This window comes from Rhodamnia argentea, chromosome 7 (genome assembly GCF_020921035.1).
Source record: "Rhodamnia argentea isolate NSW1041297 chromosome 7, ASM2092103v1, whole genome shotgun sequence".
In the NCBI taxonomy this organism is placed as follows: Eukaryota; Viridiplantae; Streptophyta; class Magnoliopsida; order Myrtales; family Myrtaceae; genus Rhodamnia; species Rhodamnia argentea.
The window spans coordinates 29,982,824-29,997,267 of NC_063156.1; the positions used below are offsets into that span (position 1 = coordinate 29,982,824).

Consider the following 14,444-nt stretch of genomic DNA (forward strand, 5'->3'; position numbering starts at 1 on the left):
CATTGATGAGTGGCCCCTTCCGATGAATGTGAGCGAGCGGCACTCATTCCTTTAGCAAAGCACCACCGCCGATTTACGGAGGGATACTCCAAGTGAGAGGCACCGCTGACTGCATTGTCGAAGAAACATTGGTCGGGGACTTGGGATGAGGAGTGCATGGAAGAACCTCTCCTACTCCTGGGAGTTACAAAGTTGTTCGAGGTGCATCCAGACGCTTCGGACATCACACTAGAAGGTGTCCTGGTGCAAGATGACCACCCAGTGGCTTATGAGGGTCGGAAGATGAATACGAACGAGCAGAGGTGCACCATCAAGGAGAAAGAGCTGTTGGAGATCATACCCTGCTTCCCCAGTGTGGAAGCACTACTTGCTAGGATCCAAATTTGTGCTCGAGACTTGCAATTTGGACTCCACCTCAATTTTCTTTGGCGTAAGTGTCAAGATACCTTGTGGGCTGGTTACCTCGGATGGCGAGGTCCTTAAACAAGGTCACTATTTGCCAAATAATGGAGGAGGATGCGATGATCTACACCTGGATGTGTCGGAGTGAGGCGAGCTGCGGTTTCTCTCTACCTTTGCCTAGTTCTCGCTCTCTATTGACAGAACCTGGTCTTAACACTGACGTGGTGCTCACAGACCAGCTCCTTACCACTGTAAAACTGGTGGACAGTGATGAGACCTAAATCCATTGATGATGAGATCCGTGAGTTCGAAGAGGAAGGTGAGGAGATCGGAGGCAGAGAGATGACCATGGTTACGATGAATGATGTGATGGCGTAGTGATTTGTCATTTTTTTGCATAACAAAATGACAATGTCTGCACACTTCTATACATTGCAAAACAATGCGTCTAAGATGTCTGGTTACATCTCGGGAAGTAAACCGCGTATGGAGTTTGTTTAGTCAAGCAAGCAAGCCATTACAGGTGTAACTTTTACAATAAATAGACCGTGCTCATTCAACTAGATCCCAACATATGAAGAAATGTTATCCTCAATCAAAGCCTTGGGCTGTCTCCCCAGTGGGCAAATATCGAAACAAAAACTTAGAAGGGAAAACAGAGTGCAAATTCCACACTACAGTCATCATCTTAACAGGAGCTGAATCTTGTCATATATTGTCTGCACAGGCGAAAATCATGCTATATTCGGCTAGTTGGTAGTTCACTCATATACAACAAAACAATATTATATAAAGGAAAGAGAAACAAGGTACTTTACCTGATAATAACAATCACAATTCCTGAGAATGTACAAACTGTAATTGCCCCCAAAAAATTAACCAGACAATCATATCCCATAGGAGACACCAACAGTTTTCTTATTGCAATTGCTGAGAAAGTACTCATTTCTCCATGGTCACGACAGGGATATGTACACCAATGTTCAATTCACAGGCATGAAAAACTCACAGAAGCAGCTGCCTTGGAGGGTATTTTTTTGATTGTGCATTCGGAGTCCAATCATTTGGTCCCGTATCGTTTATAGGTGGTCGCTGCTTGTGATGATCAGTGACTGACTGATAAGCTATTGCCAGTGCTAAAGCCTACAAGAGAATTCAACATATTCTGAGTACCCAGCACTAACAATGCAACTCTAGTTTTTGTGCCAATGATCCTCAACTTCTCTGAATGTACAACAATATCTTGAATCCAGTGCCATCCAGTTAAATTCTTATAAATAGGCGCCCAGGAGTTTTTTTTTTTTTTTCAAATATCAAAAAGTTGACGAGATTTCCAACTTTCACCTCATCTGGTCCTCCTAGGAGCATCAAAACCGTCATGAGGAGCTAACTTTACTAGCTCACTAACCCGAAAAAACACAAGGAAAAAAAAAACACAATATCCACCTGAAACCTCTCTTGACCCCTAATGAAAAAGAAAACTTACAATGTGATCCTTTTGAGGAGGAGCATATATGCCAGTTGTGACGGTCGTTCGTCGTCTCGTGCCACTAGGAGGTGAAGCAGATATGTTAGCATACCCGGTTGGAACAACAATTACAGGCACTCCCACCAGATTTCCCAGACAAACTTTCTCCCAGTCCGTTGCATTTCCAATGAAAGCATCAACATTGAAGCTTTCTCTTACTTCTCTAATCAACTTTCCTCTAGCTCTTTGTGCCTGAGGAGAGAATGGCTCACTTTTTACGACAAAGGAGTTTAACAACACGAATTCAGATTTACCGTGATTAAAGTGGGTCATTCCAGTGTGGTAACATAGCATAATGGCTTAGTTCATTCTGGTACGGCAACCACCCAATCAATCAATACTGGACAATGAAAAACATCTGGACTACATGCTGTTTGCCGAGTCCTAGATGAAGAAACCTACAGCAAGATCTAATCAAGAAAGAGGATGATATTCCGGGAATTAACTTTGTCGTGGTTGTATATACCTCATTGTTCAAACAACATTCACCTCGAAACTGAAACATACCAAGCATGCGGGAAGCTATTTAACTAATGTAAGCCCACATAATCAATTTCATTTGTCAAACGGCACTAGAAGTTCATGATTCCGCATAGGACATGGTATGCTACCCTATCATAATGTAGTTCGTGCAAATCCTTACATTGATAGAACAACCGCATACTGCTCGCTCAAAATTGAGGCTTCATTGTATGGCATTTCATTTGCCGTTAGTGGTTGTTTCTTGCTTTGAGTTGGACCAAGCTAATAATGCAGCTTATAATTTGCATCTATCCTCGAGGGAGCCACACTCATGGCATCAAAACATTTGGTGGCATCATGCCTGAATCTTGGCAGTGTCTACGAACACTCGCAATCATTCTATCTATTGAACATACAGCATATAATACATTTTAAACGTTCACTCATCTAAGAAAACAAGTCAGAAAGGGTTGATCTGGTTTGCTTTGATTGATTGCAGATTAAGATATCTTTGCCCAATAGAAAATACCCACCAAGCCCCACCGAACCAACACAATTTGAAGTCTAGCAAAAACAGATCTCCCAATTATTGGCATTAATTCGACCGAAAACATAAATTATCTGCTTTCAAATGTTCTACATTTGTCAGCCTAAAGCTTATCCACTCAGGGGATCCCAGAGAAAAAATCCACCACATCGTCTTCCATTGAAAATATGCTTGGCAATTTAGAGCATTACTGCAAGTAATCAAGCATGGATACTTGACCCAATCATTTCATGATCCATACCCAACATATCACACTTAAAAGATCATCAGTTATAACCAGTTTTCCAACATGCAGCCTGCTATGTAGACCACTGGGACCTCTGACAAGTCATCATTACGATTTAAAGTAACTACCAATTCAGAATTCCAAACAGTTCATCTTAAAAAATTCCATCATCAGGCTAATTACAGTAATTGGTTTATTCACTCGGGTATGTATTTGCTATATTTGGAACCAAACTCTTGAATGAAGTAAACGCTCGAGCTTAGATTAGTAGTATGATCAGCAATAAAAACAAGTGGCAAACCTGCACATAGTCCACAGCGGGAACCACACGTGCACGGCGCAGTTCAACAGGCCATTGTTCTTGAGCTTCGTATTGATCATCCTTTCCCAAACGTTGCCACTCATCAAAGTGAGCCAACATATCCACATCCATTGTGAAGTTCAAGATGCCTTGAACAGAATCAACAGTGTAATTTAATCTGAAGGGAACCATAGTAACTCCCTTTGAGGAAAGAACTTGAACGACCTGCAATGAGAGAGAAATGAGAAGGGAAGAGGGGGGTTGGTGGGGTGGGGTGGGGTGGGGTGGGGGTGGGGTTGTTCATAGCTCAGGGGTTATTTTAACTGAGAAATATCAAGTTCCATGTTCATGTCCCTAAAGAAACCAAGAAAACAATGACCTCCATCTCAGCATCATCGAGGTATCCAACAGTAAGCTTTGTAATGTCTACTGTGAATGGATTATCAAGGGGAATGTCTCTGGATGAGGGATCATCTGGATCCCTTCCTCTAATAGCATCAAGAATAATAGTGCAGTCTGCTGCACTCCGACAGAATGGACCAAGCTTATCCTGCCATGAATTAGATATGTCATCATTGTCAACCTCACGTAGGAACAATCCAGGATGACAATAAGAAGTTACCAAGCTTTCAGATATGCTCATGACACCAGTTCGTCCAACTGCACCAAATGTTGGGCGTAATGCTGTCACACCACAACGGGCAGCTGGATAGGTAATGGATCCAGCTGTCTCAGAACCAATAGCAAAAGGGACCATACCTGTTGAAGAAAAGACAGTCAATGTCAAAAGAATCTTCATTTATGTCATCCAAACTTTTTATAGCTTTGTCAAATTTATTTTTTGTCCACGAGCACACAGTGGTACCGTGGCAGAGGAAATTGTTGCTGAACAGGAACAACCGAGAGAAGAAGTGAAAATGAACCTGCTGAAGTGCAAGCAGCAGGCCCGGCTGATGAGCCAGTTGAAAACTCTTCAATGTTCCATGGGTTTCTTGTCCTTCCGCCAAACCAAATATCATCATATGCCAGAGAGCCAGAGACAAGCTTTGCAACTAGAACCGCCCCAGCTGACCTCAACCTATATTCAGCAGACTCACCCCATAACATCTATCATGATTTACCATACAACAACGCCGGATAACTGAAGCACCTTAAGTACCTCTGATAGACCCATGCATCGATGTCAAGAACCTGATCCTTAAAACTCGTTGAACCCCAAGTGGTGTGGTATTCAGGTACAGCGATTATGTCCTTCAAACCATAAGGAATCCCGTGGAGAGGACCTACAATGCACATGATCACATCTAAGTTGCTGCTGTGACAGAACAACGATTTTGACGCGTCAATAATAGGTTCTACTGTGTCCCATCTCTCAGATATTGAAGTAGAGAAGCAAATATAAACTGCCAAATGCATTTTGCAAATTGTCAGTGTTAGGTTATGGTAAGTACTCTAACAAGAAAAATACCCAGATCTACTCCCTGAGCAAGCAACTCATCAGCCCTTTTTGCTTGTGCATATGCTAATTCTTCAGTGTAAGACACCACAGCTTCAAGAATGCCATTATACCTGATGGCATTTTTAAAAAGAAAACATTACATAACTTCAGCAGGCATCCTCAAGATGATATATACAGGATTACCTTCTCAATCTCTCAAGGAAAAGTCGAGTAAGCTCCTCAGAAGTAATTTGTCTTGTCCTAATAAGTTCCCCAAGTTCAAGAACCTGCATAGTGCCCAAGAAAGCTATCACCAAATTCGATCGCAGACTTTGTGTTGAAGTGTGAAATTGAGTTTGCTCAACAAAACCTACACTCATGAAGGCAATATCTTCGTTGCTTCCTGGTCTTTGTATACCAGATGGCACAGGATGTGTGAATCTCCTATTTATGCCATCCGGCTGTTCAGATCCCCAGTTGGGATCAAAAACCAAACAAGAGGGATTCTGCAAACCTCCATCAACAGAAGCCACAGATTTTCTGTTGGCCCTGATTATGGGAATATTGAACTCTTCTGCACCCTTTGCGACCTCCAGAATCTAATGGAGAAGAAGTATGATAAGTAAGATGCAAATGTGGCTTCGCCAGAGATTGTTAATCCTCAAGGTCAAAGAAGAGTCATTAATCTATTTACTCTAAATCAGTACCTTATTGTCGGTGAAGAAATCTGCATCCAATATTTTAAATGCATGCCTAAGCGATGAAGCTTCACTGTTCTGTTGAGGACATTGACTTATCTTACTCTCCTGATCAAGGAAATAAGGAGGAGCCATTATGCTCGAGAAATGAGTGGATTCGATAGAATGAACGGCTTATACATTGTCCTTAGCAAGAGTTACCTTTAAGCAAAAGGTATCAATAGGAATCCGAACTTTCTGACAACACATTTTTCAGATTAGTTTATAGGTTCTCATCTGCTTTAAAGATGTCAGGGTAGGCTATTCTGGAAAGCTAGTAACAAATAATGTGTTTGAAATGCAGAAACCCATACATATTGTGAAGTGAGCTTGATGAATGGGCAACTATAGTTCAAAAGGCATGCGGGCAGGTATTATTATCTTGCATTCTCATTTCACACGAGGGAAATGCACGCAGAACTACTCACAACAAAGAGCTAGAGGTACTTCTTGAGCGGAAAGAAAGCATTATAAGAATCAGGATCATGGGTTACGATCTAAACTGCGAGTCGTTCAACTTAGAAGTACTGAGAAATAAGAAGATTGACCAACCCCGAGTACATGTATATAGGCAAGGCACAACATAACGGACAGGAAGCAAATCAGTTTGCTAATGAAAGAGAGATCCAGTACCGCCATCCTTATCTTTGCACGCCAATCATCAATCAATCGGCCAAATGAAAAGGGGTACCACACCATACCATGTCCAAGGACGTCAGGGCAGCTAAAATTCGGTGGGATGGCGACGGAGTCGAGCTGGTGAGACAGTGAGCAGCAATGGGGTTTTGAAACTGGTCGCGGTGGGGAGCGACCGCCGCAGCACCGCCGCAGCACAAGAATAGGGAGAGACAGAGACCAACGCGCGGCAGAACCAGCGCCGTCACGCCGGGACACTTGCCTCGAAGGAGAAGCGTCGCCATTCTTCGGACAACAATGTCGCGGTGATTATGGGCGCAATTTCTCTCTCCTCCCTCGAATTTCGATGATGTCTATCAGTCAACGCCAGACAAATTGGGATCCTTAGCCGCATCCATACGGAAGGCAGAGGGAGGCCGTCGGGTCCAACCGGGGATTTTGTTTCTTCTTCTCTATCTTTTTCCCACATAAAACAAAGTTTGCCGCTTCTCTCTAAACATGCATATTCCAACCTTCTAGGATGAGGCAGATATGTCAAAAGTTGGACGTAGCACTCGTTAGGCCTCCCAAACAAATGAAAATGCCGACATGGAGCCATGCGCATATTAATGTTGGCTAGTATTCTTGGCGTAAGAAGAACAACTTTTTCTAAAGCGGGCCAATGGGCCTTATACATTTGTAGGGAAAAGTACACTAGAAGTGTCATAACTTTTGTACGGCGTTCACTTGAGTGCCATAACTTTCAAAACGTTCACTTAAGTGCCATAACTTTTAAAAATCATGCACTTGAGTGCCATGTTGACGTGGCATTTGGAAAGGCTGACGTGGCAATCGGAAAAGTTACTGTAGACGTCGGAAAAGTTATTATAGAATGCGCGGAAAAGTTACTGTAGACGCCGGAAAGATAACGTGGCACGTTGAAAAAGTTCTTGTAGCACTCAAGTGAACGATTTTGCTCCGACGTAACACTCAAGTGAATGATTTTTGAAAGTTATAGCACTTAAGTGAACGTTTTGAAAGTTATGGCACTCAAGTGAACGCCGTACACAAGTTATGGCACTTCTAGTGTACTTTTCCCTACATTTGTATATTGATAAGACCATTCACTATTTCTTGAAGCTCGATCTCTCCCCCGGATGAGCCATATAGCCAAGTTCAATCGGTTAGAACCTTTGCCTGTCAAGGCGGAAGCTGCGGGTTCGAGTCCCGTCGATCCCGATGGAATCCAATCCAATATAAGTTAAGTACATAAAGAAGGTGGATCTTACTCGATTTTTATATGATACGCTACAAAATTATCCCGATATCGTGATTGGAAGTTTCTTTGATACTGATAACAAGCTAAAAAAGCCCTAACTATTTGATTAGTAAAGGGTTTTTCCCTTACTAGTCAAGGGGCGCTAATCGGAAAGAAGATTCATTGAGAGAGCGGGAAGATTAAAAAGAGCAGAACATATTTGATGATAACGAGAGAGAGTGCCAAGACGACCGACTTTCCTATCCTAGACTAGCCTTATAGAAGGAAGGGAAACTAGGTTGGTGAAAGCAATGAGACCGCTTACGAGAGCAAGGGATGATTGAACAGTTATCAAATCTTGAACATGAACAAGGGTAGGAGCGATTAAGCTCAAACAATTCCGTCTTTAGATGAAAGATAGGGAAAGCGTCTCTTAGGAAAAGAGAAATCGCATAAAATGAGTTTGAAGGGTGAGATCGCCGGGGTATTAACAAAAGAGAGGGTCGAAGAAAAGAAAAAAGCCCAAATTGCTCAACTACTCTCTTCCGGTCTTCCACTCTCTGACTTTAACTCTAGTTACGTACTAGACTCGAGTGGAATCGCTAGACGGTCCCGCATCAAGATGAGTATAAGACAACTGTGGAAAGGAAGATTCACATGACGGCAGTATGGGATCTCCGGAATAAAACCACTTAAAGATCAGTAAAGAAAGAGACATGAGTATTAGAAGATTCGAAGGGATGAGAATATCTTATGCTCCCAAACTGAAACATGACGAGACACACAAAGATGGTTAGAGATAGGGTTCCAATATCTATGCCACTTGTGCTTAATACCATACCTAAGGACATAACATAAATGATCACATTCTTCTAGCTTCATGCATTCATGTGGAAGAGGATCTATAAAATAAGCACCATCAAATACTTGAAGACGATTGTAATAGGAAATTTTACCATGTAACCGCTCACAAGGAGAAATGTTGTCTTTGACAAGGGATGGGATACGTTTTACGGGGGGAAAAGTACACTAGAAGTGCCATAACTTTTGTACGGCGTTCACTTGAGTGCCATAATTTTCAAAACGTTCACTTAAGTGCCATAACTTTTAAAATCGTTCACTTGAGTGCCATGTTGACGTGGCGGCCGGAAAAGGCGATGTGGCAAGTGGAAAAGTTCTTGTAGGCACCGGAAAAGTTCTTGTAGCACGTCGAGAAAGTTACTGTAGACACCGGGAAGGCGACGTGGCACGTCGGAAAGGCGATGTGGCAAGCCGGAAAAGGTAATGTAGCACTCAAGTGAACAATTTTGCTCCGACGTAGCACTTAAGTGAACGATTTTTAAAAGTTATGGCACTTAAGTGAACGTTTTGTAAATTATGGCACTCAAATGAACGCCGTACACAAGTTATGACACTTCTAGTGTACTTTTCCCTTTTACGGGTATAAATAGCGGTGATAAGCTTCCCTTCGAAACTTTTCTAGACAAGATGCAGAGATTAAAAGTGTTCTTGTAACATTTAAGATATGCATATGTCTATGTTCTACTCTTAAACACCAAATTACATGAAAATAAAGAAATTCTAACACTTATATCCAAAAATTTTTGCTCTACTTAGAAGTTTAATAGGGCAAAACATTGAAAGAGAATCTCTTTTGACGAAAGAAATCTTTTAGGGCAGTTTTCATCTATTTGCTGGTCTTTCTAATTAGGGACTCAATCCAAATCGATCGATCGATCGAAACCAACATGATGCGAGGCCCATGAGACTAAATTTGAATTTACGAAAGAACCTCATCGTTCGCATGGTAACCACTCATCTTGTGGAGATACTATGAGATGTGGGCCAAAGGACACCCAGTACCATCATACTTCGGATGGAACGTCATCTTCGGATTTGGCCCTTGAAGTAGAACATTTTTGCTCTGAGTGATCGGAATCACCAGCTCCCTTAACGCTGATATTTTGCTCAATAAATCATGGCAATGCTCTTCCCAATTTGCCATTCGGTGATTCCGTGCCTCAATTGCCTTTCGCATCTCTAATGCTTGCATATTTTCTTCCATTTTCGAACTAATGAACTCGGCTATCGGTTGAGATAGTTCTGAAATCATGCTAACCGGATGGTGCATGTGTGTCTCTATATTGGAGAGTTGTATACGAGTCTTTCAATTTTCTTGCTCACTTAGGGAATTAACCCGATTAGCTTGGTTAAACATGACATTTTCTCTTCTCTTGAAACATCTTTCGTTTCAGAATAGGAAGTAGCTATAGTCAAGATCTTTTGCAGCCTAGCCATGTCCACCACAAATTCCAACTTAGCTTTATGTTTCGGTAGGGGATTCTATTGCATAATTGGTTCCGATTTATTGAATTCCAGGATCTCACCATTTATTAGTGCTTGGACCTTACACTTGAGAAAGAGGTAATTATCCACATTATGCCCCTTTTCGCCCATATAAATCACACATGATGGGTCTCGTTCAAACCGGCAAACTTAGGTGGATTCGCTCTAGATGGCTCTTTACCCACCAAACGCCGTTCTAGAAGCATAGGTAACAGTTTGGATAATGGCCGGGCGGTGGTGTAAAAATCGGTGGCACCTTCTTTTTCGGCTCAGAAACCTTTGATGCGGACCATTGACGTATTCCCTTGCGTCGTGATGAAATTATGAAACTTCTTCAGCCTAGGGGAATAGGGTAAGAATGCTACATCACTAGATTTTTCCCTATCCCTCATAGAGGTGTATTGGCATTTAAATATCGTTTCAAGTATCTTCTTTTCCCGAATGGTCCATTCATGGTGTTCCATAACTTTGATCAAATGCGTGAACATCCGACATCGGGAAATGTTCAGCTTTTCAAAAAATTCATATGGTAGCGCTTTCGGAAAGATATCAACGAACTCTTCTTCGGGAATAGATGGTTTAACTTGTACATCCAGAGCTCTCCAACTTTGGGTGTAGGTACGAATGGCCTCATTTTTACCCATAGTGGTTCTCAATAAATCCTCTCTCGTAAGAGCGGTCAAAGTCTTAAACTTGTACTGTCGGAGGAATTCATTTGCCAACTTCTCTTAGTTATCAAAGCTTTGAGAATCCAACTCAATGAACCATGAAAGAGCGGCGCCCGCCATGCTCTCTTAGAAGGTGTTGATCAATAAGGGGATATTGTTTGAGTATTTTGGCATGTGACGCAAGTAGTACTTGAGATGCGCTTTGGGACATCCAGTCTCGTTATACTTCCTTACAAAATCTGGCTCTTTGTAGTTAGCCAGGACTTCTATCTTAGCGAATGGGGTTATTTTATCAAATCTAGAAAGCTCATAACCTTGGCTACTCAGACATTCTTCTATCTTCGTTAGCCTTTTAACGTCCTCCTCAGCCTTAGAAACTTGCTTTTCATTCTATTCCAGATCAATTATCATTGGAGGGGCCTTAGGTGGTATCTTAGTATTCCGAATAGGATATGTAGGAAGAGTCCGATTTGTGTCAGAATCATTAGAAGAGCTAGGGTTTGCATTAGAATCGGGTCCAACCGGATATTTCCCTTGGCTCGCGATCAACATATCTTCATTTTCTCCACCATGGTAGCTATCGTATTCATTTGTGTTTCTAGATTTACCACACTAGGAACTAGCTCTTCTTGCTCCAATTTTTTTTTTTTGGTGGGAACGAACATCTTCATTTCATATGAAAAGAGGAATACATAACTTCAAGATATATATGCGAATTCGATAAATAAAGTAAAATAAGAACATCCGAAAAGTGAATCAACTTGACACCGCTTGCAAGGACTAACCTATTACCCAAAGACGGGTCTATCGTAGCATCAAAGCTCATACGATGGCCAATCACCAAATCTCGCATTATCATTAGTGATGGGAACACGATGAGGAATTCTCTTTTAGTAACTACGATTTTGTCAAAAGGCGGTGCGCGCCTAAATACGGCGTCCCCAGCACTATCATCGTATGGAGACCATAACAACACCCAAAGGTTGAAGGAACACAAAAAATATCTTGTATATCCCGGATCTATCTCTAGATCGGGATAGAAGAGCACCCAAATCTAGATATAGCTCTAGATTGGGAGAGAAAGGCTATACAATAGATAGCAGTGGATCACAAAATCACTTTCAGACAAGCCGATTGCTGAAAACAACAACAAACCAATCTCGAAGACTTGTGGAGCGCTCGACTATCCGGAGCAAGCACCCGGAGCTGGAGTGAGCGAGTAGATTCTTTCGAAACACTCATACTTCGATCTTCAGAACTTGCTTTTGTGAAAAACATCGATCGCGTTCACAAATTCGACGGAGAAACTAAAAAGATAGAGAAATAGGAAACGAAAAAATAAAGAAAATGGGAGATGGAGGGGGAGGGAACACGAACTGGGGGTGGGGGTGAGGGGCATAAAGAGAGCGAGAAAGCCCACTCTCCCTCCCTTAAGGAGATCTACTCGGTAGTAGAGGATTGGCGGTGGTAGAGGTAAGAGAAACCCCAAGGAGAGAAAGGGTTGGAATAATAAAAATGTGAAAGTTCTTGCTCCACTCTTAATAACCTCACTTTACTACGAGTGCTCATGGTTAGTAATCAACTATTTTTCAAGAGACAAGTTGGAATTGAAAGAATAGGTATTGAGGACTTGGAACTTTAAAATCTTCTCAATGTCATGTTTACTCGAGATTAATGAGGGAAAAGGCCCATTTGTGAGACTTAGCCTCACGAAACGATCTTTTCTTTATTTGTCATGAATAATCATGCTATCAAGAGAATGTTAATTAGCGATAATTGCTTTTTGATAGATTCTAATGAATGTATCAAATATGCATAAGCGAAATTAAAATGAGTTCGTCACAACCAAAAATCCTCAAAAGTGCTTAAAATGATCTAAAAATGCAACATTCACATATCCTTAAAGGCCTCCGATCCATCCGAGTCCCACATGTAAGGATCTTCGTCCTCCTCTAGAGATAATAGCCCCATGTCTTCGAGTATGTATGGCTCCACTACGGGCTTATGAGAGATAATGTAGTCAGGTACGTATGGCTCCACCTCGGGCTCACGGGGAAACATGTACTCAAGAACATACGGCTCGACTAGAGATTATCGATATTCATTGAACATCTTGATGTATTCCAAAGAAGCTCGGTGCGTATTCATCTCTTCATCAAGATGGTTCGACCATTCTACCTCTTATAATGGGGAATTCTTCAAAGCGTGAATAATGAGGTCGATCTTGGCTTGATAAAGTGCCTTGGTCTCCTTGGTGAGCTCATTACATGGTAGATCAAAAGCAAAAATCCTAAGAGACACCTCCGGTGGGAATTTTTGCAACATCCCAAATTGCCTCACGACTCTAATTGGATAATAGGCAACTCCACCTATGCAACCCAATAGTGGAGTAGGAGTTCCATCTATCTCGGCGATATGGGCCTCCAATAACCTTGGCCAAGTCAATTGGCATTGGAGTTGCTTTGGTTCTAAATCTTCGAGAAAATTAGACCACTTCCGAAAGGAGTATTTTGGGACAAGAGATTGACATTTTAGGAAGGACTTAAGTGGATGAATGTGTTGACTAATTTCATAACATCTAACATGAAGTTTGAAGGTTTTAACATGTGAAACAAATCACATGTGAAGAAGACAATTCGATGCTTGAAAGGTGCCCTTTTTGGCGAATTGAAAACGATTTAAAGAAAGGAAGGTCTCGGGTAAGATCATGTAGGAATAATTTCAACGATAGCAAGCTTGTTGAGTGATATGGACCATGGAAGGATCAAATGTAGTCATAGAGATAGGGAAAAGAACAAAGGCAAAGAAGGCCAAGATGAATAGCATACCGGTCCTATGACCCATGTCGATCGGAAGAGACGAGTAATTATTATATAGAAATGAAAGGATAAACTTGTTGAAATTGGACTTGTAGACTTCTTCTATCTTGAAAGTTTTGAGGCGGAGAAATTTGGATAATGTGCGGGTGGAATCCATACTCAAAAGAGGTTGCACAATATGCTTATCAAACTCTGCTCCCACAATGGCGGTGTATTCCACAAGAGTTAGTGTGATCTCTAAAACCTTGAAGTTGAAGGTTAGGATTTTCGAATCTCAAGACCTCGCCGAAGCTTGAATGAGAAAAGGTTAATACTCCAGCTTGATGAGATCCACCAAGTGTCCCCGACATTCCTTACATATTCTTGATTAATCGGGTTGAGGCGGTCCCACCATGCTATGAGTTCCTTGCGTGAGATCGGAATGACTTCGATATCCCATTTCTTCATTGAGTCTAAAATATGCGAAGAAGTATCCTAGAGTCAATTATCACGGATTATAATGCTAGATGTATGGAATGTGATGCAAAATGCCATAAATATGAGCTAATTCAATTTCATGATTTCTTTTGGTGAAATAAGGGTTAGATACTCTTATTTGACTAAAATGAGTCAAATGGAGAGTTTTAAACTAGATTTCACTTGAAGAGACTGTGCAATTGATTAGAATCATTAAATGAATGGAAAAAAAAAAGTCATTATCACACCTATCGATCAAAATCTTAAGAGAAGTTCAAATGGTGCCAGTCTGACTCAAAAGATCCTTAATACAACTAGATCTAGGGGAGGTGGGGTAAAATGGATTTCCAAAGAGGGTAATCCAATGCATGACATCTAGGAATGAAAGATAAGTCGAGATAGATGTGATAATACTAAAGATGCCTCAAACTGGGTCTAAGGTCATCTAATCCACCCCGGTGTCCTCATCCGACGAGATCTCAACTAGACCAGGAAAATACGATTGGTCCTCCATGGCATTCTTCTCCTCGTCGAAAGATATGATGATCGGCTCGTTCTTCTTTAGCGGAGAATGCCTTGGGGTGGTCCTCCATGACATGCTCCTCCATGGCATTCTCCTCCTCGTCGAAAGATCGCGGTTT

At 41.6% G+C, this 14,444-nt stretch overlaps 1 protein-coding gene and 1 long non-coding RNA gene across 6 annotated transcripts; both read right to left on the reverse strand.

Moving 5' to 3' along the window:
* Nucleotides 1-1,034: 1,034 nt before the first annotated feature.
* On the reverse strand, nucleotides 1,035-1,265 carry LOC125316026. The gene is made up of 2 exons (XR_007199331.1): nucleotides 1,221-1,265; nucleotides 1,035-1,121 (listed from the first exon to the last, which is right to left on the reverse strand). It is a non-coding gene; the product is annotated as an uncharacterized LOC125316026 (long non-coding RNA).
* Nucleotides 1,266-1,272: 7 nt separating this feature from the next.
* Nucleotides 1,273-6,723, reverse strand: LOC115749564 (glutamyl-tRNA(Gln) amidotransferase subunit A). Of its 5 annotated transcripts, XM_048282791.1 has the most exons (13): nucleotides 6,343-6,723; nucleotides 5,804-5,839; nucleotides 5,612-5,710; nucleotides 5,279-5,503; nucleotides 5,109-5,191; nucleotides 4,935-5,035; nucleotides 4,626-4,749; nucleotides 4,390-4,544; nucleotides 4,089-4,225; nucleotides 3,846-4,016; nucleotides 3,467-3,691; nucleotides 1,889-2,122; nucleotides 1,273-1,545 (listed from the first exon to the last, which is right to left on the reverse strand). In XM_048282791.1, the coding sequence occupies exons 1-13, from the start codon at nucleotides 6,559-6,561 to the stop codon at nucleotides 1,408-1,410; spliced, it is 1,947 nt and encodes a 648-aa protein (XP_048138748.1). In that variant the 5' UTR covers nucleotides 6,562-6,723; the 3' UTR covers nucleotides 1,273-1,407. The 5 variants fall into 5 exon arrangements, with proteins under 5 accessions (XP_048138748.1, XP_048138746.1, XP_048138750.1 ...); XM_048282789.1 differs by having other exon boundaries at nucleotides 3,846-4,225; XM_048282793.1 differs by having other exon boundaries at nucleotides 3,846-4,225; nucleotides 5,804-5,881; nucleotides 6,343-6,464.
* Nucleotides 6,724-14,444: the final 7,721 nt, after the last annotated feature.